This window comes from Thunnus albacares, chromosome 13 (genome assembly GCF_914725855.1).
Source record: "Thunnus albacares chromosome 13, fThuAlb1.1, whole genome shotgun sequence".
Taxonomy (NCBI): domain Eukaryota; kingdom Metazoa; phylum Chordata; class Actinopteri; order Scombriformes; family Scombridae; genus Thunnus; species Thunnus albacares.
This window is the reverse complement of record NC_058118.1, coordinates 12,460,608-12,484,615: the sequence shown is the minus strand read 5'-3', so window position 1 is coordinate 12,484,615 and position 24,008 is coordinate 12,460,608. Positions and strand designations below refer to the sequence as shown.

At 37.6% G+C, this 24,008-nt stretch overlaps 3 protein-coding genes across 3 annotated transcripts; all 3 read left to right on the top strand.

Moving 5' to 3' along the window:
* Positions 1 to 248: 248 nt before the first annotated feature.
* On the top strand, positions 249 to 10,003 carry pdha1a (pyruvate dehydrogenase E1 subunit alpha 1a). The gene is made up of 11 exons (XM_044369895.1): positions 249 to 392; positions 1,843 to 1,911; positions 1,998 to 2,171; positions 2,418 to 2,544; positions 2,714 to 2,805; positions 4,408 to 4,500; positions 4,788 to 4,943; positions 5,383 to 5,454; positions 5,549 to 5,616; positions 6,219 to 6,327; positions 7,943 to 10,003. The coding sequence occupies exons 1-11, from the start codon at positions 345 to 347 to the stop codon at positions 8,105 to 8,107; spliced, it is 1,173 nt and encodes a 390-aa protein (XP_044225830.1). The 5' UTR covers positions 249 to 344; the 3' UTR covers positions 8,108 to 10,003.
* A 3,234-nt stretch (positions 10,004 to 13,237) lies between these two features.
* LOC122994999 lies at positions 13,238 to 17,990 on the top strand. The gene is made up of 9 exons (XM_044369893.1): positions 13,238 to 13,423; positions 13,625 to 14,240; positions 14,368 to 14,688; positions 14,811 to 14,934; positions 15,298 to 15,403; positions 15,509 to 15,747; positions 15,870 to 16,028; positions 16,128 to 16,247; positions 17,908 to 17,990. The coding sequence occupies exons 1-9, from the start codon at positions 13,349 to 13,351 to the stop codon at positions 17,963 to 17,965; spliced, it is 1,818 nt and encodes a 605-aa protein (XP_044225828.1). The 5' UTR covers positions 13,238 to 13,348; the 3' UTR covers positions 17,966 to 17,990.
* A 5-nt stretch (positions 17,991 to 17,995) lies between these two features.
* Positions 17,996 to 22,514, top strand: prdx4 (peroxiredoxin 4). The gene is made up of 7 exons (XM_044369896.1): positions 17,996 to 18,306; positions 20,119 to 20,236; positions 20,346 to 20,462; positions 20,736 to 20,858; positions 21,599 to 21,729; positions 22,012 to 22,046; positions 22,392 to 22,514. Exons 1-7 carry the CDS (start codon positions 18,096 to 18,098, stop codon positions 22,440 to 22,442), a joined length of 786 nt encoding a protein of 261 aa, XP_044225831.1. The 5' UTR covers positions 17,996 to 18,095; the 3' UTR covers positions 22,443 to 22,514.
* Positions 22,515 to 24,008: the final 1,494 nt, after the last annotated feature.

Sequence of the window (24,008 nt, the reverse complement as noted above, 5' to 3'; positions counted from 1 at the left end):
CAGAGACAGGGGACAAACAGTTACAGTTTGAAAGGGCTTTATTTGAATATTTAGACGAAACAGGCGTAATATCCAGAATATAACGGCTTTAAAAATGTTTGTTTTCTGTTGTTTGTTTGTTAGTTTTTGTTGTTTAAAGTCATGATGTTACAAAATCCGATACAGTAGGTGGCGGCATGCACCTTTAACGTTGGCTTGTAGTCCGCCAGTAAAACCAATGAAGAAGAAGAAGAAGCAGGAGAAGACGACGGCGACGACAGCGTAGAAGAAAAAGAGCAAGCGGAGGCGGAAGGGCAGGCTGTCAGAAGGACGGAGCCGTGCGGTGCAAAGCTAGCTCAGGAAAGATGCTGACCAATATCTCTAACGTGCTGAGAGCTTGCGCTCAGAGGAATGTAAGTAAACTATTTTAAAGGTATATGTGGCTTTAGACCAACACTGCACTATAGTATCCTCTGAAACCTCCAAAACGTTTACTTTAAATGAAACTGTCGTCGTTGTTCTGACCTTGTAATGCCGAAGGATAGCTTGTTTGGCTAACACAGCTAAAGTCTGTACAAAAATCTGAACTCTTATATAGCTTCAGTGTTTTCGTTAGCAAAGGCCTAGTCCTTTAAATTTCCTTTAAGTTTCCTCTAAACTTTATATAGTTTGACTCTGGTTCGCATTATTGACAGACAGCTAGGGATGCTCTTATCAAAATTTACCTATAATATTAGTCAAATCACCTCAATCTTATTTGTGTAGTACTTTTAATACACAATGGCAGTTCAAGGTGCTTTTAGCAACATGATACAATAGATTATAAGTACAGATATATAACACTTAAAATGAACACCAAATCAAGCACACACACACACACACAAAATACAAATAAAAATAGAAAATGTCAAAACTTTGAAAAAGAAAAATTCATTCTCATTTATACTAACGTTACTAGTGGTCCATTCTCATGCATTTTCCTATAAAACACAATGAGCTATCTCTCCTTTGTTTCTTAAACTTCCAATATTTGTAGTCCAGTTTGATGTCATATCTAACATAATTAATAAATCCACTTTAAAGCCCTTTTATTGCATCTTTTTTCTGAGTTGGCAGATTCACTAGCTGGGAGGTCTCTGAGGATTTCACAAGCTGGCCCTAAACTGTGGGATGATTTAATACAATTATACTTTGTAATTGAAAACATAAGATTTTATCACAAAGGGAGAATTTACAAGATTTACAGTATTTACAAATCAATATCAACAACAAATCTTGCCATAAGGAATTCCCCAGAGCAAATTCTTATCAGCTTGAATTTACATCTTGATGTTTGTCTGTTGAGCTGTGCTTGAAAACAAAATACTTGAGAACTGTTTGTTTAAGTTAAGAGATTACCGTAATATTTCCCAATAAACAGTTGCAGATTTGAGGTCTGTGTATCGAACCTTAGTACTCTTTTTGGTACTGACCAAATTGTGTTTGTATCACACAGTACCAAACCAAAAGCTCTACTTTCAAATGTATTTATTCTCTGATTAGATTGTTCCTGGTTTAAATCAAACTTTTGCCTAAATTTACACCATTTTATTTGGACAAAGTTCTTGTACAGCTGCTTGTGTTTAGACATTTGACATTTGAGAATGTTTGGCTTTTTGTCAAATGATATATAATTTTGTAGAAAAGACATTTATATTTCCCAAAGCAAGGTATCAGAATATTGTTTTGGTATCTGTTCTTAAACTCTGATATATCTGAGCTAGTATTGACAATGTTCAAATGACACCCAGCTCTACCAGATGTTGGAGAAAGCATATCTGTCATATATCTGTCTTTTCTTTATCGTCTTCTCTCTCATGACAGGTGGGTGCAGTGGTCGTGTCAGCGCGTACGTACGCTGACTTTACAACCCAGGCTACCTTTGAAATAAAGGTATGTTTCAAGCACTAAGTTGCATTTTGTACTAAACTGGTCAATGCACAAATGCAATTTATTTACGGGTATTTCCTTTCCTCTAGAAATGTGACGTCCACAAGTTGGATGAGGTCCCGGCCACTGAGGTGGTTATGACTCGTGAGGAGGGTCTGTATTACTACCGCACCATGCAGACCATGAGGCGTATGGAGTTGAAGGCAGATCAGCTGTACAAGCAGAAGATCATCAGAGGATTCTGCCACTTGTATGATGGCCAGGTTGAGTATAATTTTCATTATTTATACAAATATTAATGAGATTGACCAACCATGAGATGTTGACGCTCCAGCGAAAATATTAAATGATATTATTTAAATGTTGCAGAGATCCAAATACTTAAAAAAAAATATAAATACATGTCAGAAAAAAATATTTCTATTAATTAGGATTCATTTTTATAGCACACGTCCTCATATGTAGTCCTACATAGACAACATATCAAGCTGTTTGTTTTCTCCTCGTAGGAGGCCTGTGCAGTCGGTATTGAAGCTTCAATCAATCTGTCAGACCACCTGATCACTGCATACCGCTCCCACGGCTACACCTACACCAGAGGAGGGACTGTGAAGGAGATCATGGCCGAGCTCACAGGTGAGTCCATGATGCTGAGAAAAATCTGAGTGACATTTTCAGTCACTTGATAATTTTCAGCTCCTTTCATGATTGACTTTGAGGTGCAAATTATTTCTCTGTTTCTCTTTCCCCTCTGATGTCTGACGTCCTCCTTGTATGTTTTTATTTTGTTGTTTGTAATCAACAGGGAGAAGAGGTGGTATTGCGAAGGGCAAAGGAGGCTCTATGCACATGTACTGTAAAAACTTCTACGGAGGAAATGGAATTGTCGGAGCTCAGGTACATCAATGAAGTTTAGTGGCAGGGTGTTCAAAACTTAACACCCTTGTGTTTCTTCTGCCGTGTGGTCTCTGAACTCAGCCATCTTGAGCTGTTTATGAAAGGAGTGACAATAACATTTGAAAGTGCCGACTCACAAGTTGTGGGTGTTGTGTAAACATCAATCTACATGTACTACCAGTATGTTATCAGTTTGATGTGTTGTGAAAGGTCTTGTACGGGCTTTAGTAAACACATTTACATTACTATTGATATTTTGGAAATACAGTAGAACTTAAGGAAGGTGACGCTGGTCATAAACATGTTTGTCTAAGGCTTCGTGTTCCATAACGGCCTGGCTGGTGGCCCAGTTTTGCTAGAAATATTATGGCAAGAAACCAGAAAGAACAAAATGCTTACCTCTCAGAAATTCTTGATATTATCAGTTTTCTAATGCCATAAGATGCCATTTAACTGAGACACCACCAAGTCTAATGACATTATGTTGTTGTCAGACTAATTTAAAGAGGGGATACAGTGAACTGAGGCAGGAGATTATTCTTTGTCACAGTAAGTTATCAAACTTATCAACAAGACTAGGTCAAAACCCAGTATATGGCAGGACCGTGTATGGTCAGTGTGTGAAATTGTGGTCAGTTTGTTACAGGGATAGTCAGTGGTAATGTCTATAGTGTGACTTCCTGGATATTAAATGTCCATCTGTAATTTTGTAGTGGTCCCAGTAATATTTGTTGTTATAGTGTACCGTAGTAGCATATCACATGACATAGATAAGCTACATTTGAGTTGTTTGAGGCTTATCTCTGCCTGGTTACCGCAGTTACAGTCAGCACCTGCAGAGCAGCTGCCCCACACTAACCTGATATAACAGCTACATGAGTCGCATGTTTTACCAGCAAGACTCGTGTTTTAATGCTGTTGTTCATTGTTTATGATGTGAAAACATCAGAGAAATAAAAACCTTGCATCCCGGTATAAAAATCCAGTTATAAAAATCCAAATGCACCGCAGAGCGTCTCTCCTGCTGGCTGCTGGCTGCTGACAGCGCTGACAGCTGGAGAATAGATCACACTGGATGGTAGAGGAGACGGTAGGGATGCTGATATGTGTCTTATTTAAACAGGAGTTTCGCTGACTTCACTGCATTTAACACCAGAGCTGAGAGCGTCAGAGCTCAAAGCAGGAAACATAGTCACTCTGTCGCACTGCTGTCCTCTGCACCCGTCATGTTGTGCCAATTCATTTTGAAAGAGCAACAGCAAATGTAGAAACTCCAACACTCAGCTAACCGACCAATGCTGAAACTCCATCATTCACTCAGTCACTCACTCACAGACAACCGCAGTTATAGGGTTGGTCACAACTTACTGGCTTTACAAAAAGTGATAAAATGCCAGATTATTCTGTATGATGCTGTTGTAATGAAGAAACTTTGCAACTGAAGCCTTTTTTTTTTCTTGTCGAATTTTAATGTTCTAACTTCTATGAAGGGATTTCAATGTTCGGGCTGATGAACCCACTGAAATGTGTAATGTCTATCAAGATAAATATTAAGATCAATACACAGTAATATAACCTCAGACATCTCTTAATTCTCCTCAGGTTCCCTTGGGTGCTGGTGTAGCTCTGGCCTGCAAGTATTTTGGCAACAACCAACTGTGTGTCTGTCTCTATGGTGACGGTGCCGCCAACCAGGTATGACACAGAAATCACAGCGGTTTTAGTCTTAACTTTGTTTAATTACTGGATGTCTTTGGGATCAGTAGCAGCTTCATTCAAAAGTAGGTACTCCCCAAAGATCAAACTGTCCCTTTAAGTTAACATATTGAAATAAAACGCTCCCTAACCTGTCTATTTAAAACCTCAAATATGTAAATCAATTATAGTTTTAATGTAAGCTAACATTGTCTTTAAAAAAACAATAAAGAATGTGAAATAATACCCTTTTGCCACATTAGAAAATCTTTTTGTGAATTTCCCAGGGTCAAATCTTTGAAACCTACAATATGGCAGCACTCTGGAAGCTGCCCGTCATCTTCATCTGTGAGAACAACAGGTATGGCATGGGCACATCAGTGGAGCGAGCTGCAGCCAGCACAGACTACTACAAGAGAGGAGACTTCATTCCTGGTCTCAGGGTACTGTTCTTACTCATGTCTTTAAACCTTTTTTTCACTGATAAAACCAACCATCCAATAGTATTTATATACGTATCATAACTTTGTTATTGTTATTGAACGAGATATCTCTGGTGATAAAATCATCATAACATTGCTTTGAAGAAGATTGTCTGCCGAATGAATGTAATGTAATATAATACATACCTAGTACCACTCATAACAATCATTTCATCTAACTCAGCATAAAAGGGTATAAGTGTATCGCTCAAAATGAGTTCATCACTGATTAATTTTGTCCACCTGGTAATAACTGTGTCCTGGTGATGTGAAATTTGATAAGAAAGTGTTTGTTAGTTGTCCTTGTGCTGTCGTTTAGTATTCATTAAGATCACGCATTTGCTGAAGAAGAGGCATAAATCAGTTCAATGAGAAATGGGGATATTGTTTTTGTGTCCAGGTGGATGGGATGGATGTTCTGTGTGTTCGGGAAGCAACCAGGGTTGCAGCTGAGCACTGCCGAGCTGGGAAGGTAAGTTCAAAAACATTGAGTTATATTAGTCAGGAAACATGGTTTTCATTTGCTACTTAACTAAATTATTTTTATTTTTTCTCTCTTTCATCAGGGTCCTGTTCTCATGGAACTTCAGACCTACCGCTATCATGGACACAGTATGAGTGATCCTGGTGTCAGGTAAAAGCTCAGTTCATCTCTTTTGTAAATTACTTTTCTTGTTTTGTTTTTTTTTTTTATTAAAATTTTAGCTGTAACTGATTCATTCTTTCTTGATAACCTTTAAAGCACGTTTTACACAGTCTGTATGTGTACTACAAGATATATTTGATAATAATCTGACCTCCAAATGTTATCCTCCCTGTGGTGCTGCCCCTTGCTTCTGCCACTGTCCCACAGTAGTCTTCATGTCACTCTCCTTCCTGCTGTAGTCTTGCCCTGACCACAGCCTAGGGATGGACTGAACACAGACACTAATATTGGTGTTGGCTATAGCCAACTAATGGCAGTCTTGAATTGATACCGTAGGAATTTCTCAAAGTTCTGATGAGAAACCTGAACACACCAGAAATCATAGTAAAGTTAAATTTTGCTCTATTGATACACAAATGAATGTTATCTTCATGTTAATAGTGGTTAATAAAACTACTTTGATGCTTGTCATCAAGATTTTCAAATACTTAAATTTGCTTGGATTTGGAGTCAGCTATAAAAATTTTAAAAAAAGGTGATTGTATTAGTGCATCCCTACAACATCCCTGCACCAATCTCTCCCCTCACAGCTACCGCACACGTGAGGAGATCCAGGAGGTCCGCAGTAAGAGTGATCCCATCTCCATGCTGAAGGACCGCATGCTCAGCAACAACATGGCCAGCGTGGAGGAGCTCAAGGTAGCAAATATTTTCAGTTTGAATTATAGAAAAATGCTGCTACACGAGATTGCCCACTGAATTTCTGTATCAACCTTAACATTTTTTTTTTTTAAAAATGTATTTGTGTTTTGGGGGATTTTCAAACCTTCTTAATCCAAGAGTCTCACCAGGGATTTCCAACACAGGATTGTTCATTTGAATGATTCCAAAAATGCATTAAAAACACATACACAAACATCTTTTATAGTGATTATGACCCCCTTAAAGGATAGGTTCACAATTTTCCAAGTCTGTCACAAACAATGTTCAGGTGCCCAAATGAACAAAGGAACAGGTTTTGCTCACTGTAATCATTCCTCCTGTTCATACTCACCATTAGAAGAGACCCTCCTAATGCACTTACAGTGTAAGTAATGGACAAAATCCACAGTCCTTGTTTTGAGCAGAAATGTATTTAAAAGTTTATCTGAATCATATGAGGCTTCTGCCATCTGAGTTCCCTAATTGTGTCTAACAGACTTTTCCTCTTCAGCTGGAGTGGAAGTATAGTAACAAAAAGAGGGAATTTGGCACTAAAGACTAAACTTTGAAAGATATTGATGTGGTTTGACTAATTTGGACAACTGAAGCTTCATATTATCTTCAAATAAACGTTTAAATATGTTTTGCACAGAAGGAGGCTTGTGGATTTTGTTCCCCATCACTTACATTGTTAGTGTATTATGAAAGAATCTTCTAATGGTCAGTATGAACAGGAGGAATAATTACAGCAAAAAACAAACAAACATGTGTCAGCGTTCATTTGGGCACTTGACTATTGTTTTAGGGCAGCCTTGAAAAATTTTGAACTTTTCCTTTTAATGGCTGGAATGAATTTGTTGCTAAGGAAATTGAATAAACTCATTACAGAACTATTTAGCTGAAAACCCTTTGAAGTGGTCATGAATATAACTGGCCACATAAACAACAATGTAGGAGTACAAAATACTTATAAATTCTGTTTTATCATCAGTTTAAAATAGTTATTGAGGTCCTGAAGGAGCATTATTGTCATAATCCATAATGACATCCTCAAGATTGTTGATTGTTGAAGTGCACAATACCAAGCCTTCAGCTGTTTGGGCACAATGGTTGTGATTAGCGACTATAACACAACTATATGACAGAATTTTGCATTAAATAAGTTGGATAATGTACATGATCTCTGCTGCAGCCCTCTTTTGTGGTTAAGGCTATTGTTACAGAGCTCACACACAAAAATACTGTCATTAACCATAAGAGAATGCGAGTCTCACAGGTGTCCAGAGGACATTTTTGGTTGACTATAGATGGTGTCAATCTCTGTTATAAAAAGACAAATCTTTATCTGATGTATTAGTGTTCTGTTAAAGGTGAGTGATGAAGATCTATTACAAAAATCCCCCAAAACTTGCATTTCTCAATTTAGTTCCATGTATACCTTGCATCCATTTTTATTTATTTTCTAAATCTATGTGTTACCATAATTGTGTGTAATTATATTTATTGTATTTGTTAATCTTTATTACTTTACTTGATTGGTTGTACAAATGTGTGGCATGTGTCATAATTCAAATTAATATAACTCTCTGTCCTACCTGTGTTGTGTCTGTAGGAGATTGATGTTGAGGTGAGGAAGGAAATTGAAGACGCTTCTCAGTTTGCCACCACAGATCCTGAACCCCCACTGGAAGACCTGTGCAACCACCTCTTTTCCAACAATCCACCGGTGGAGGTGCGGGGCACGAGCCCGTGGGCCAAGCTGAAGTCTGTTAGCTAAAGTTTTTACATCACCTCATCCACTATCCACTCTTATTTCATATATATATATAAAACCCCCCCTTGCCGTAAACACATATGTCATATATTGTACCAGTGCCTCAGACCCAGAGCTTGAAGCATCAAGTCGTTTAATTTCAGCCATATTCACAAAGATGTCCAGATAATAAAACAGTTGACAAGAATATTGAATGGATAAACCTTTTTTTAAGTTTGTGCTAATTTTCTTGTTAGTCCCTCCTCTTTACATTACTGCTGTTGACACCAGACATCAGTGCTCATTATTCTACCTTCAGAAAAATCATTTACTGCTGTTAATTTTTTGCTACATAAATGATCACAGTTAACACAAAGCCATACAGAGGAGTCTGTAAGTCAGACGCAGCAGTAAATTGGATAAACTCCACATGGTTTCAGTGTTCAAAACAGCCTCAAGCGTGATGCCAAATTCTCATGAAATTTTGTTGTTTTTTGTTGTTGTAAGAATATTGAACGTTGGGCCGACTCACACATGGATGAAGTACATCCACCAAAAGTTATTAAAAAAAATAATGGCAGTGATGAATTTGGTTTAAAGGTTGAATTACAAGCCAAACCTTTTAACAATCTTTCTGTGATCCTGCTTCAAGTTGTAAACATGAAAAATGTTTGTAGCTTTTTGCAGTCCCATTTGCTTTTCTTTTTTCTTTTCTTTAAGACAGACACTCAAGAAATGTCTGTATTTAAAGTTCTCTTAAAATGAAGCACTTAACTTTTAACTTAAGAAGGTTTTGTAAATCCAGCCCCAGGTGAATATATTTAATTGATCCTAAATTTGTGTGTTTGATGATTACCTCGGGTCACTTTGAGGCGCATCACTGTTCATCTCAAAAAGAAACTGTCTGACCTGTAAAAAATGGTTTTGTACTCTTTATACTTAAGTGTACACGATAAATCATTCAGTTGGGGCAAACAGTTCTTGCCTTTTTAAAATTTAATTCCTTGCAACAGACAACACAAAAAGGCAGCAAGGTAAATATGTCTTCGCATGTTTTTCTCTCAGTATATTGTATCTAAGAAAGAGGAAAGAACACTAAGGGAAGAGTTTGAAATATTTGCATTTATCTTGCCAAACCAAACATGTGCCTGGCAGATCTGGTCTTGTTTAGAAGAAGAAGAATGTGTCGTTTGTGTCACACTAGAAGCTGAGCAGGTGATTCAATGTAACTAGATGTTTGAAGACGTGTTCAGAGTGTGTTTACATTCATTTGGTTATTTTGCAGGTGCCTTTTTGAGTTTCATGTTGCAAACATTGACAGTTCATTTATCTGGAGAAGCTCTCGACTGGTGCTGAACATACTTGAGGATATTTATTATCCAGAACTCATCTGTTGCCTGCAGTGAATGTAAACACTATGCATTCATGAGCTAAGCTTCACGGTTCGCATTCATTTTCTAAATCAAAGAAAGATGTTGGGTTAACTATTGTTGGCTCAACTAGTAGCTTTATGTGCTACTTATGTTGCATGTTTAGCTTCAGAGGTGTTTTGTGACTGTAACACATCAGCAGTTGTATTTTAACAGCTCAAATGTGCAGGGATACACAGACATTTTAAACTTCAGTTATTAAATAAAATTTCACATTGGTTTTCAGTTAGTGGTATTCATAAACAGTGTAACTATGCTTTAAAGGATACCAGAGGGGAAGTATCTTTTCTCTGTAATGTGAGAAGTGTTTAGACAAATAAGAAGACAGACTTAAATTTAAAATGTCAATACCTGTTGTACCGCAACTGAAAATGCCTACAGTATGAGTATTTGTAAACTGTTACAGTGAAGGAGGCAGATTGTGCAAGGAAACACTCCATGGACACATTGGTTTTATGTGAGCGCCATTTTAATAAAGTCTGTGAGGTGCTGTCTTTGTCCTTTTTGTCTGAATATTGTTCAAAACTTGACAATGTACTTTAGTGAATAGTGACCAATGCATCTTACATCTTACATTCAACTTACATACTTTTAAAATTGTTTTGTTTTTGTCATTTCGCAGAGCAGAGGTGATATACCGTTTATATGCCATTTTGGCCTGCATATATATATATATATACGCCTAGAGTAGCTGACTATCAAAGGACAGCACACAACTGGTCCAAAGTTCAATTAATTTTGATTTCTCATAGACTGTATTTATGGTTTTAACTTTTTGTTGAGCAGCCACATAATAGGACAAAGAATCCGCATCTTGTGATAATAGTATTATTAAAAGTGTAAAACTAAATGTTTTTCACTGAGATAATTACATAATCAAGTTATCATCTTGAGATATATCAAAAGTAATCAGGAAATGTTACAAAGAACAATGGCTGCTTCTCAGGTTCTGTACTTTAAGCAGCTGTACAAAACATTTAATTTCAGCCTTTTCTTAGATTGCTATCATAAAGGATGAATTATAACATTTATATATTGTACAACAGTTAAAGTAGGAGTGTTTGTTAAAGGCTATTGCACAAATGAGCTTGTTTGGTTTTATTTCAGTCCTTTGCAGTGTGTTCAGAGGGTTTATCAGTCTCACAACAGGTTCTTTCTACATAATTAGACTCCATCAGCTGATTTATATCAAACTAATTTATGTTCTTAACATATAAATGTTGTTTATATGTTAAGAACATATAAACAACATAATGTTGAGTGTTAATATAGTGATAGGCACTCATTTCATAGCAGGTGGTTCCTTTTTTGTAAAAAAAAAAATATATATATATATATATATATATATATATATATATATATATTTGATGTACTGTATAATTCCAACTGCCTCGGTACAATTTCGTTTTTAATTACAGACTAACTTAAAACAGCAGATGAAGATGAACTAGATGAGCTGCTTTTTTATTTCATTCATCTTATTTCACATCCCATTAATGAGTCCTATATGCACAAATACATTTTTTCTCACCACTTTTGTACAGGTGAGAAATTACACAGGCAATTTAATGTTTGACCAAAAATAATAGTAATAATAATAATAATAATAATAATAAGCTTCAGACCTCTGCATATTTGTCCAAATAAATGTTCCCAACCTGTCTGTTCATGTTGGGAGGTAACCAGTGACCAGACCAGAGAGACAGTTTGGCTGTGAAGAAAGAAGACTTCAGTGTGACATAAGGAGGCGCATTAGTTGCTTTGTGCTTCCAGATGCTGAACATCGTCTCAAACATACTGAGGGCATGTGTTCAGAGAAATTTTGGTCGTCTTGTTTATTTGAAATACCTGTTCACATTCATGTCGTGACTGTGTCAGACAGGTGTTGATTGATTGATAAGTGTTTCTTAACCTGATTGTTTTTCTCTCATTTTTAAATATATCTGCAATTGACTGCTAATAGATAACACAGAGAAACTCTAAACATAAGACAAAACAACAAAAACAGATAAAATAGAACGTAACATGAAACAGTAGATTAATATGGGTATCAGGGTGACATTAGTTGGGTTAAATTGTTTTACACAGATCCCAAGTCAAGAGTTAGGATCAGTGGTAGTTGTTAAGTTTTTTAGTCATTGGAGGGGAGATGCATTGTCACAAGTTTTATATTATTATATTATAGCCCTATCTCCAGGCAACATATTGTTATTATTTAATTTCTGCACATTTTCAGGATTCAAAATTGATGAAGGAAAATCAGAGGCAATAGTGTCTCTTATTTGGTCGTTATTATTTGGAGGAATAGAACAGGGCTGCAACTAATGATTATTTTCATTATTGATTAATCTGAATATTATTTTCTTTATCAATCGATCAATCATTAATGAAAAAAGGACATTCCCAATTTCTCAGAACACATGAGGATGTCTTCAGTTCAGTTCAGTCCAGCTTATTTTGTCTGACTAACAGTCCAATACCTTAAGATCTTAAGTTTACTGTCATATATGGCAAAATGAAACAGTATATTATCACATTTAAGAAGCTGGAACCTTTGGAAATGTATGGATTGGATAATGTAGCCTAAAGTTTATTATCTAAATATTATCTAAATATATGTAAAATATGTTACTTTCAAATAATGTTTTCACTGCCCATAGCACAGTGACCCTGGTGTAGTGTATCTGTGGAAGTTTGATAGAGCTGTTGTTTGCTGCCAGTGACTCAATGATTATTTCACTACAGCTGAAACTTCTATTTGTTCCTGTATCCATGGATGCGCCATGGTGTTTTGGTTGAAGAGGCTAACTCTGTGTTGTTGCAATTAAAGACTGAAGAGTGTGTGTGCCTCCCTGTGTTTATTTCCAGGTGTTGTGATCTGTGTGAAGTGATACACTGTGGAAGGATGCAGAGAAAAGAGGAAACAATTGATTGCTGATCTTTTCTCTGGGGTGGCAACATTCTTCTAATTTCAAAGTCTTTGACGTTTCCAAAGGTTAAATACATAACCTACAGTACTTTGTTATGACTGAACCTGGAATTGGGGGAGTAAAATACTTCTGAATAGTTTGGTTCACAGAAGGCAACAATGGTTTTCTGCATCTGGTGGCAGAAACATTACTTAATATGAAACATGTTAAAGCAAACTAATATTTAGTTATTATTGAAAATCTATCTATTTCAGTCTCTATTTTGATGTTTAAATACACTACTTCATTCTGGTTCACTTTTTAAGGAAAAATATAAGAATTATAAGGTAATTTCAAGTGAAGAAAGTACACAGGAAATGAAGAAAAACTATATTTTGCATACTTTTTTTTGCACCATTCATGCACCAATTTTCACATAGTTAAACACACAAAGACATATGATGCAAGCATGTGAGACTGGATCAGGATTGTTCCTGTCCTCAAGTTTGAACCACTTTTTTACATAAAAGTCGGATTTCGGCTTCTTGCAGCAATATTCTGGACATTCAAAATTTAATTCCTTCATTTTTCGGTGGCAATAAACAATGCTATATATTCCTCTGATCTGTTAATAAAAATCTAAACATGTAATATAACATCTATTGTACATCATTTAAATCTAATATTGATGTTGAATATATATTTATATGACATACATAAACACATGCACACACACACAAATACACACACTCAGAGAGGAAGTTCTATTATGACATCACATCTAACTGTGATTGTGACCTGTCATAGAACATTTTTATTCACCAACTGTAGAATCCAGCACTTCAGTCACTTGTAGATCGAGCTGAGAGAAAGTTCTCAAAGTGGTTTCTCCTTGTTGACAGTTTAGTTGTGTTTTTCTAATTCTCATGGATAATCGCAAGACATCGAACATGTTCCATCGATTCTGGAAGTGGGCACAGAGGAAGTGCAATGATGATGATGTAAGTAACCAACTCTACAAATCTCTGACCTTCCTTCTGTTATTGTCTGACAGTTTTCCATGGATGCATACAGAGCAGTTTATTGCTCTAAAATGTTGAAGAATTATCATCTTGTCAAGAACTGAGTCAAACTAGATCAACTCAGTGGTTATTCCTGATTTACTCAATTATATTATTGTTTTTTGTTGGGTTTTTTTGCAGCAAACTGGGAGCCAAAGAAGACAGGTGGACCCTGATGGCTTAACCAGTGAGTCCAGGATCCTGGATACACAGAGGGCTAGGAGGGATGCATTGATTGAACATGCAGAAAGGCTGTGCAATATGGAGAAAGCACGTAATGATGCTGTTCTGGAGAGACTGGGACTCTCCAAACAAGACGTCACCCAGCCTTCACCTCCACCACCAGCTGCTTGCAGAGGGAACCCAAAATCCTCTCTGCATCGAAGAGGGAGACTCAGCCCTCTTCGAAATGCACCTCGCCTGAATGCAGAGCATCTCAACAGGCACCAGAGGAGTCCTGAAAGTCTGGATGAGGAGGACACCTTCTGGGATGAGGTGCTTCTTGGAAGTCAGATGGCTGTCCATGCTTTTAAAGAGGCTCAAATGGCAGACAGAGACCAAAGCCCAACTGCTTCCATCAGTTCTGTGTACAGCCTCAGCTCAGTAGATACTCACACTCCCAGTGAGCTGAGGGCGCTTTCTCTGATGGGAAACCCTGTTGAGGTGACGCCATTGAGACCTACTCCTCCTCCTCCTCGAACGACCCCTCTAACCAGAAGAAGAGTGAGTCGTCTCCCTGTGCCTTCCTTTGCAGCAGGTCAGTACTGTCAAGAAAGACTGTTGTTTTTTCTCTCAGGTTGAAAAACAGATATGGAAACATAGGTAATGATTTGAATATAGTTAAGTGGTAGTAATTTGAGTGATTTTTTTGTTCATTTCAACAGGTAAGGAGGCTACAAAGAAAGTTGAGGCTATTGTGGAAAGTCTAGAGCGCTTCCAACTCAGCTCCATCCTTTCACCTCGACCCCCAGCGACAGCTAAGAAGATCCCCACGGTGGTCAAAAGGGCTGCCAGAAAGATCCCTGCAGTGGTGCCAGCAGTTGCCAAGAAGACCTGTGATCCTGCAGTGGAGCCAAATTCACAACCGCAGGGGTCTTCCACGATGGCGCCTTTGGCTCCAACCCCTCGAAAAGGTCCTCAAAACAAAAAAAGAGGATCTCGACCTGGGAAAATTCTGCGCCCTGCAAAGGCTTTCAGTGGAGCTGGTAAGTTCCTCTATACACATCTTGAATAACTATCAAGTTTTTGTAGAGTTATAGCACCTACAGGAAGTACAATACTTTGAATGAAAACAAAGGTGAGTAACGAACAATGTTCTGTTTACCAGGCAAGAAGACCACCAGTGACTGCAGCCGCCAGACTGTGAAGGATGAGAAGGATGAGTTTCAGCCGTTGAGTAACCCTGTGGAAAGCCTGTCTCTCTCCTTCCAGCTGCTCTCCTCAGATGACTGGTAAGGTACAGACAGAGAGCAGTCTGTTGTACCAGCTCACAGAATGCTTGATCTCATGTCAGTGTTACATTGCAACTAGATAGTTTGACATGAAATCTGTCTCTAAAGTTTTAGTTTTTAATTTGCAATGCATCAATGTCCTCTGCTAACAGCTATTTTATAGAACTTAAGTGTGCAGCCAGTCGACATTGTGAGCTGAAACTTGTATCAGTTGATGCAAAACTAACCATAAAGCATAAAATTACAGTTATTTATACTTTACTTTCAAACTGAGCAACATTTGCAGTAGTATTACGGGTATTTGTGTCGTTCCTGAAGTGATGTACACTACTGTTAATTAATTCTTGTCATGTAAACATACAGGATGAAGAAAATGGAGGGCTTGAAGACACTTCGCGTTCTGGTGAGGCACCATCCGGAGACCCTGAAGACCAAACTCCACGAAGTGTGTTTGGTCCTCATAGAGGAGGTATTGTAGACACTTTCCTTTTTCGCTCATCTTTTTTTGTTCCATGAATTTATCATGTGTCTATGAATGTGCACAATGCTGATAATGTTTATTCCCACTATACAGGTGAAAAACCTGCGCTCTGCAGTGTCCTGTGCGGCTATGAACACCTTAGGTGATCTATATCTTCATCTCCAAAAGATAATGGACCCTGAGGTGGAGCGAACAGGCCGGGCCTTGCTGTTGAAACTGGCACAAACCACAAATGCTTTTATTCATCAGCAGGCCAATCTTGCACTGGACGCCATGGTGGAAAATTGCAGCTATGGTCGGACTCTCAGCGCTCTGTTGAACACAGGGCTGAGGTAAGAGGAGAGAAGAAGTGCCATTTATTTTATTGGCAGAAGCATACTGATAAATGGAATTATATGAAACCTAGTCACTTGATGTGTTTGTCTCATATTCCCCTGTATTTGTCCTTCCTCAGCCACCTTTGTGTTGCAGTAAGAGGGAGCATGGCACAACACCTGCACCAGCTGGTTGATCGCTGTGGAACAGCTCACATCTTCACATCAGGGAGAATCTTCACTGAGCGATTCTTCACTGCTGTCTCCAAGATGTTTGTGGATTGTGCACCAGAAGTGAGGTGGGTCATCAAATTTTATATAGGCTACGTAGTTTACAAGATTACTCTTGTTTGTTCTTTTTGAGCATTCCACTAAATGAGAAATGTATTCCACTACAGGCATCATGGACAAATAATCCTGCAGGAACTGGTCCTCCACAAGGATTTTCTGAGCCTTTGGACAAAGATCGTCCCAGAAAAGGATCGACGTGCCCTGGACAAGATCTTAAAGGCCAAGAAGTAATAATGGAAGAGATCTGCAATATTGCAATATCTCATAGATATACATGAGATATTGCAATATTGCTATTCCATTATTACTAAGATCATATTTCTCCCATTAGCTTCCTGTAAAATCCAGAATTTAATGTAAAATCCTTCCCCTCACCTACAAAGCCCTTAATGGTCAGGCACCATCATACCTTAAAGAGCTCATAGTAGCCTATTACATAACATAACTAAGGTTATAACTTAGTTATGCTGCAATAACCCAACTGGTCAAAGCTAGACCTGCTCTATTTGAAAAGTGCCCTTAGACTTAACTTTTATTAACTTTATTATTATATAAATAAATAAATAAATAAATAATATATAAATAAAACTGAATTGAATTGAATTGAATTAATAAATGCCTCACGAACAAATTTGCTGTCTTTTCAATCATTTTTGAAAGATGGTTCATGAATTGCCTTAAAAAATAACTTACTGAGCAGTACTGAGAATACAGCACAAAACAAACACATACTTAAGCTTCTCTTTAAATTGTGAATCATTCAAGAAATTGTATATGGAATAAGGCCCAACAAAAGGGATAGGATGTACATTTAACATGGAGTCATGCAAATATTGAAAATAAATGTTCATGAATATAGATTCATAAAGTTGCTCATGAAAATGCAAAAAAATACTTTGACAGGAAAATAACTTTCTTATAAAGTAAAGGATATAACTCCCATGTGGTTTTAGAGTCATTTGATACAAATGTGAATGATGGAATGAGAAATTTACAGAATCAAGGAGATCATGGCAAAGTTGTTTATTCTGAAGAAAATCATTTAAAGGTTGTAGCACATGCAAATTTGATAACATAAGGTCAAAATCAGAGAATAATGGCCAGGGCACTACTGGTTTTAGAGAGAGGTGATATTAAGTGCTGCAAAATAATGAGTGTCCAACATTTCATAACAATTCAACAGAGAATCAGTCCATTACTGATACTCATTAATTACAGTCTAAAATAGTTGGTGATTAATCAATGAATCTGCAAGGATGAGAACACAATTACAGAAAAATAAAAGTAGGCTACAACAAGTACAGACAAGCTGTGAGAAGAAGAAAACTAAAGCAACACATTTCAACTGCTCGGAAGAAGTGGCAACTGATACAATGATGATGACATTTATGATATAACGATAAAAATGATAAAGTATTCAAGCTACATAAAGGGACTTAAATATATGGTATATACAGACATGTAGATATCTGGTAGGGTTGCTACAGGGTCTGCTGCCATAGCTCCAAGTTAAATACAATCCAAAGATACAGTCCAGACATGCAATGAAGAGAATGAACAAGCTATCTAAACAAACATTTCAGATTACACTTTCAAAATCACTGAGGAGAGTCAATAAAGAGCAGCAACAGTACTGAGACAGAGAATCAAAGGTTGTTTTGTCTTCAGGAAGTAGAGGGAAGAACATGAAAGAGGATACAGTAATGGTAAAACTGAAAAAATAGGACTTGATGTGCATGCAGGAAATACGTAGCAGAGAGGCTGGACATGCAGCTGAGAAAATATGCTCTAAAAGAAACATCTGTGTTGAGTTATGGAGGGAGACGGCAAGGCACAAGATGATATTTATTTGACTACATATGTATTTTGTTGCCTGTTAATTGATAGGGTTAATGGAAAAGGAAAGGGGCGTCATGAGCTAATTAACTCCAGAGGGTGGCAGTAATGCAACAACATGCACGCAGAAGAAGAAGAAGAAGAAGAAGAAGAGCAGGAAGAAGGCGTCTCAAATCCCTGGCAGAAAGACTGAAACACATTGCCAGCCAGTGGCTACGTGCTCTCAAAGGGACAGCACTATGGAGATTTTTGCCCACAGTAATGTAAAGAAGGAGCTTTTCTGCGCTCTGTGCGCTGCTCTCCTGCTCCTCTCCACAGTGACATCTGCAGAAGAAAGCGCTCAGGTGAAGAACTCCCAGTGTCACAACTACGCGGGAGGACACGTCTATCCTGGAGAGGCTTTCCGTGTGCCTGTGTCCGACCATTCCCTTCACCTCAGTAAAGCCAAGAGTGAGTTCATAACCTGATTTTATCCATAAGTGGCAAGTTAGTATTTGCAGAGTGAAAGTGCGCAGTGATTTTCTTGTCTTAGACGCAGCGGCCGCAGCAGCTGCTGCAGCTCCAGCATGGTGCTGTCAGGACAATAGAAACAAACTGTCAGGGTCTGTCTGCAGCTTGTGGTATAATCTGAGTGGTTGTGTCTTATGGTTTCATTCTCATGTGATAGTTTAAGAGGTTAAGGTCACTTACACATTAGGCCTAACTTTTAATCAGATGTTTTTTGTAGGACACGTCATTCTATGAAATTCATTGGATTGTGTTCCTCCCACCGCCCCCTCAGCACATGACTGTGTGTGGCACAGTACTAACACTGGCTAATACAGACATGTTATCACCAGGTGGTGGGACTTGTAAACTATTACTAGAGGTATTCATTAAACTCCATATAATATAGGCCATATAATATAGATGCCCTGTAAACAAATGCAAGTCTTTGAGGGCTCTGTTCCTCTGCAGTTTTTTCTCTGTTTGTCATGTGTCATCATAAGTTTTGAGACTTTACCCCATGCGTCTGTGCACCAGCAGCCACTGGCCCATGCTTACAGTGTGCTGCCCATTGTATTTGAGACAAACATAATGCAAACTGATGTAATGTGTACGATGTGGGAGAGGAAATGTCATATGGCATAGAGAACAACTGAAAATAGATTTATTGATCACAATCATAGTAGTAAAATGCTTATAAGCTAATTTGTTCTTCTCAAGGACTTGCAACACTGTAAAATGCTGACTTTTAAAAAAAAAAGTACAATGTTTCAAGCTGTATGGGCTCATCTTCATCAGCTAGAGAGGCAACAAAAAGGCCTCTCTATCCGATGAATATTTTAAAAGAGAATACTCTACAGTGTTGTGTTCTCAGGAAGTCGAAATTATCTACAAATATTTTGGACTCTTGACAAGACAGGATGTGCATGTGTTCTGCACAATGATTGTGAAATCCTTTGTCACCATCTCCATACACTGTGCGTAGGGCATTTATGTATAATACTATTGTGAAAAATAGAGAAGACAGTGAAAACACAGTAAATCTAGGCAAAAGAAAATAATGAAAACAAAGAGCTAACGTGTGTACAGAGCAGTAAATAGTACAATACATGTAAGTGATTAAATGGTGGATATGGAACATATATATAGAATATGAAATGTTGATCAATATGGTTCATGCGAATGCAAAAAAACCTGAATATAAACATTGTAATGGATAAAAATAAAGACATAAGGTGAAAAATGAATAAATTAAAGTACCTCTGAGAATTATGTTAGATATGTACACTTAACAACCTTCTGGTCTCAAAACTTACTGGAGTTAAATAGGGCTGCAACTAATGATTATTTTTATTTTTGATTCATCTATTATTTGGTCTGTAAAATGTCAGGAAAAGGTGAAAAATGATGATCACTGTTTACCAAAGCCCAAGGTGACATCCACAAATGTTGTTTTGTCCCGACCAACAATCCATAAACCAAAGATATTCAGTTAGTTTACTATTGTAGAAGACTAAAGAAACCAGAAAATACTCATATTTAAGAAGGTGGATCCAGAATTTTTTTTTTCTCCTATTTTTCTTTTTTTTCCCAAACAAAATGATTATTTGATGATCAACCCCCCCCCCCCCCAGCATTTCTTTCTGAAATACATACTGTATGTCACATTCAGTGATTTGCAGTAATCGAAAGCATGAGATTTATATTCCAAATTACATATACAGTAAGAATTCCTGGTTTGATAAATCTTTATATTTTTCCTGCTACTCTTTCCAGTTTCAAAGCCGTCACCACACTGGGAAGGAACAGCTGTGATCAACGGTGAATTCAAGGAGCTGAAGCTGTCCGACTACAGAGGCAAATATCTGGTCTTTTTCTTCTATCCTCTGGACTTGTGAGTAACATCTGAGACCCACATTACATAACCACTTCATTTGAGTTGCTGAGACTGCTGTACAACAGAGTATATTCTTCTGTAAACGTGTTTGTTGTGTCTTTTGCAGCACTTTTGTCTGCCCCACTGAGATCATTGCATTCAGTGATCGTGTGCATGAGTTTCAAGCCATCAACACAGAGGTTGTCGCCTGCTCAGTTGACTCCCAGTTTACCCACCTGGCCTGGTAAGACTGCTGAGCCCATTACACCCACAAAATGCTATCAGACTTAATAACAAATGTCAAGTAATCCAAATTCTTTTTGGATTTCAATAAATACATTTTAGGGATTCAGGAGGTGATTTATTTAATTTCTGAAGGGGTGGGGGCTTTTTTCTCTTTTTGGTTAGATAATTTTGTTCTCCAGACTTTTTTATGTATTATATAAAGAGGGTGAATTAATTTACTAAACACAACAGTACAGAGCTTTGTTTTTCTCACCTTTCTTATTTTTAACAGGATCAATACACCCAGGAAGCAGGGTGGACTTGGACAAATGAAAATCCCTCTGTTGTCTGACCTCACTCACCAGATTTCAAAAGACTATGGAGTCTACCTGGAGGACCAGGGACACACACTAAGGTACAGCTCCACTTTTACATTCCTGGACGTTATCAAAGTTTTGATTAACTTAATGGAACATGTCTTGTAATATAACACGTCTTGTAATATAACACTGACGCCACGTCAGATTGGCGTCAGTGAAAAAAAGCAGGTAAGTGACAGGAGCAGCTGTGAAAAAAACTAGTTTGGGTGGGATGTTTGTCTTCCTATAGCACTTAAAGGACTAGTGTGTATGATTTAGTGGCATCTAGTGGTGAGGTTGCAGATTGCAACCAACTGAACACTCCCTCCCCTTCCAAGCATGTAGGAGAACCTACGATGGCGATGAAACTCACAAAAGGCTCTCTCTAGAGCCAGTATTTGGTTTGTCTGTTCTGGGCTACTGTAGAAATATGGTGGTGCAACATGGCGGGCTCCGTGGAAGAGGACCCGCTCCCTATGTAGATATAAAGATAGATATATAAAGGGCTCATTCTAAGGTAACGAAAACACAATTCTTATTTTCAGGTGATTATAAACCAATTGAAACATACTTATGAATATTATATTCCATTTCTGCTGAGTCCGTTCCGCTAGATCCCACTAAATTCTACACACTGGACCTTAAATTCATTTTAATGAATTAATTTAATTCCTATGACTCACATTTGATGCTTCTACAAATGTGCTTCATAAATCATAACTCACTGGGTATTTTAACAACCACATAGACGTTAACATTAAGTCCTGCATGTATCCAACTTGTCTGTCTCTCTCAGAGGACTCTTCATCATCGATGACAAAGGCATCCTGAGGCAGATCACTATGAACGATCTTCCTGTGGGACGATCTGTGGATGAGACTCTTCGGCTGGTCCAGGCCTTCCAGTACACTGACAAACACGGAGAAGGTACAAACATCTCATCTGCTGTCAATTTTAAAACACTCACACACCTAATTTGGCATTTTTGTTATTAATTAATGGTTTTATTTTTATATAACTATAGTGACTAAGTGGCCTTTGTACTGTCTTGACGTATCTTTGAATGTAGATTTGAAGGCTAGTTGCCCTTTATTAAAATTAATTAATGGCTAAGATAGAATAACGCAGCAGTACCTGCTAACTAATATCTGGTCAGTGGATTCTTTGTGTTTCTTAAAGTGCTGACTGGGATTATGTAATTTTTCACAGTGTGTCCAGCAGGATGGAAGCCAGGCAGTGACACAGTGAGTATCACTGGGGTTGTGATTAATCTGGATGCTTTGTCATTAACTAGTGTTGTCCTACAGCAGATAGAAATTCCCATATAGGGTACCATGTATTTATGTGCAAATTAGTGAAAGATGTCTTAGGGTTAGGCCAGTATTTGTTAAAGCACCAGCTGTGTATAGCTCTTTAAACAGATTGAAAACTAGAAAATAAAGCAATAGCGGGCTAGTTTGTTGTCAGGGATCTACATCAGTCACAGTGTAGTTTAGAGCATATTCTACTATATTTCTATTGACTAGTTTATTTCATTGTATCATTTGAACTATTTATTGTGCACTAATTTAATCAATTCTTTCTCACAGATCATTCCCGACCCTTCAGGCAAGCTGAAGTATTTTGATAAACTGAACTGATTTGCGTCTCTATTTTCTGAGTCTGTGAAATCCTCCACTTACTGACAGTTCAAATAAAATGTGTTTTCCTAATTTCTGTCTGTCTCTTCCTGATGATTCATCTGACTGAGTGACTACACAAAATGGCGGTTTTAGCTTAGTTTGTACATTTGTTTCAAGCTGAAAATAGAGCTGAAAATTTCAACCTTTGCAGCACACTGAGAATGACCAGCTGTCACTGATGTAAAATTTACTCAGTGGCTGCCAGATTCTCACAAACAACAGCTGATTACAAAATAGTGAAGAAAGAAATATGTGTTAATTATCACCAGAGATGTTACCATACTGCCACAGAGTCTGTTCTTGAATTTGCTAGAGTGCAAACATATATATACAACAGGTTTTACATATCCTGTCTTATAAAATAGCTTCAGGTACTGCACATCATGTGGACAGCTTAGTTTGCATCGGGAGTGGTCTGAGTGCAACCAAATTCTAGCAAAGAGTAAGTGAGGAGTGTATTCTTAAATTTAACATCACCTCAGAGGGAGTTAAGCTAGTAAACAAAGCGTGTTTTGTGCTAAATAATAAAGGAACAGTAAATTGAAAATGCCATAAAAATGCAACAGTGTGTGAAACATGTCCATGCTGAGGTTTCGCATGTGGAAACATTAACTGAAAGTTTCTGATTAATGACTTGGACAGCTTGTGGAGAAAATGGTATCAGAATTTTCTGCACCTGAATTAATGTATAGCTAAATGTTCAAGAGTGTATAAATACAGATGTAGTCACTTTAAAACTGCCTGCAAACAAGGAATGGCTGACTTACTGCACAAAATACTATGCCTGATAAGGCCTTAAAACGGATATGCATGCAAAAGCATAAATGTCATGTTTATGAGGGAGGTTTGTGGTTTGTCCATAGCAGCGGAAACATTGCTGTTGAGCAACTGAGATAAAGCTTGTTTAAAGGACAGATAATGAAAACTCAACACTGACTTAACTCGGTGTCCCCCTGCTGTTATTGTCATTTAACTACACCATCCTTGAAAACACTGAAAGGTCAGTATGTTTTTAAACGCCCTTGCACAGCACTGGGCAGATCACAAAGTCTCAAAACGTGACTAAAAAAGTTCCTTTCGTGGCTTACCATCACACCAAAAGATGTCACTATGTCGCACCCTTGTCAACCACATTAAGATCTATCCCCTGCTGACTCCTGGCAAATGATAACCTGAAATGTCCTGCATTTTTTATTGGAGGTTGAACCCATTATCTACATATTATATAAAGGAGCACATCAATAGATCAATAAAAGTTTTATTTTTTCAATCTCTGTAATACAAATGAGTGCAAATGTGACCTACTGAAGAACTGTCAGTTTAGCATTTAATGTGTGAGAAGTATAAATTTCAGACTCATTTATTCACATAGGTTATTCTTTAAACAGCTTTACAGACATTATGTGCACTTGTCGTGTTTTTTTCCAGGTCTGGTTAATTATTACCTTTTAAACAACATTCAAGTACAGAGAGATCCAACAGGACGTAAATTGCTGTTTGCCCATATATGGATTAGTGAACATG

Bases quoted from the DNA above. Each gene is read 5' to 3' on its own strand.
- pdha1a (XM_044369895.1), top strand. From the start codon at position 345: ATGCTGACCAATATCTCTAACGTGCTGAGAGCTTGCGCTCAGAGGAAT. The intron at 2,806-4,407 runs GTACATCAATGA...AATTCTCCTCAG, and splicing joins ATGGAATTGTCGGAGCTCAG to GTTCCCTTGGGTGCTGGTGT. The intron at 4,944-5,382 runs GTACTGTTCTTA...TTTTGTGTCCAG, and splicing joins ACTTCATTCCTGGTCTCAGG to GTGGATGGGATGGATGTTCT.
- LOC122994999 (XM_044369893.1), top strand. From the start codon at position 13,349: ATGGATAATCGCAAGACATCGAACATGTTCCATCGATTCTGGAAGTGG. The intron at 14,689-14,810 runs GTAAGTTCCTCT...TCTGTTTACCAG, and splicing joins AAAGGCTTTCAGTGGAGCTG to GCAAGAAGACCACCAGTGAC. The intron at 16,248-17,907 runs GTAATAATGGAA...GTTAATTGATAG, and splicing joins AAGATCTTAAAGGCCAAGAA to GGTTAATGGAAAAGGAAAGG.
- prdx4 (XM_044369896.1), top strand. From the start codon at position 18,096: ATGGAGATTTTTGCCCACAGTAATGTAAAGAAGGAGCTTTTCTGCGCT. The intron at 20,237-20,345 runs GTGAGTAACATC...TGTCTTTTGCAG, and splicing joins TTCTTCTATCCTCTGGACTT to CACTTTTGTCTGCCCCACTG. The intron at 20,859-21,598 runs GTACAGCTCCAC...TGTCTCTCTCAG, and splicing joins GACCAGGGACACACACTAAG to AGGACTCTTCATCATCGATG.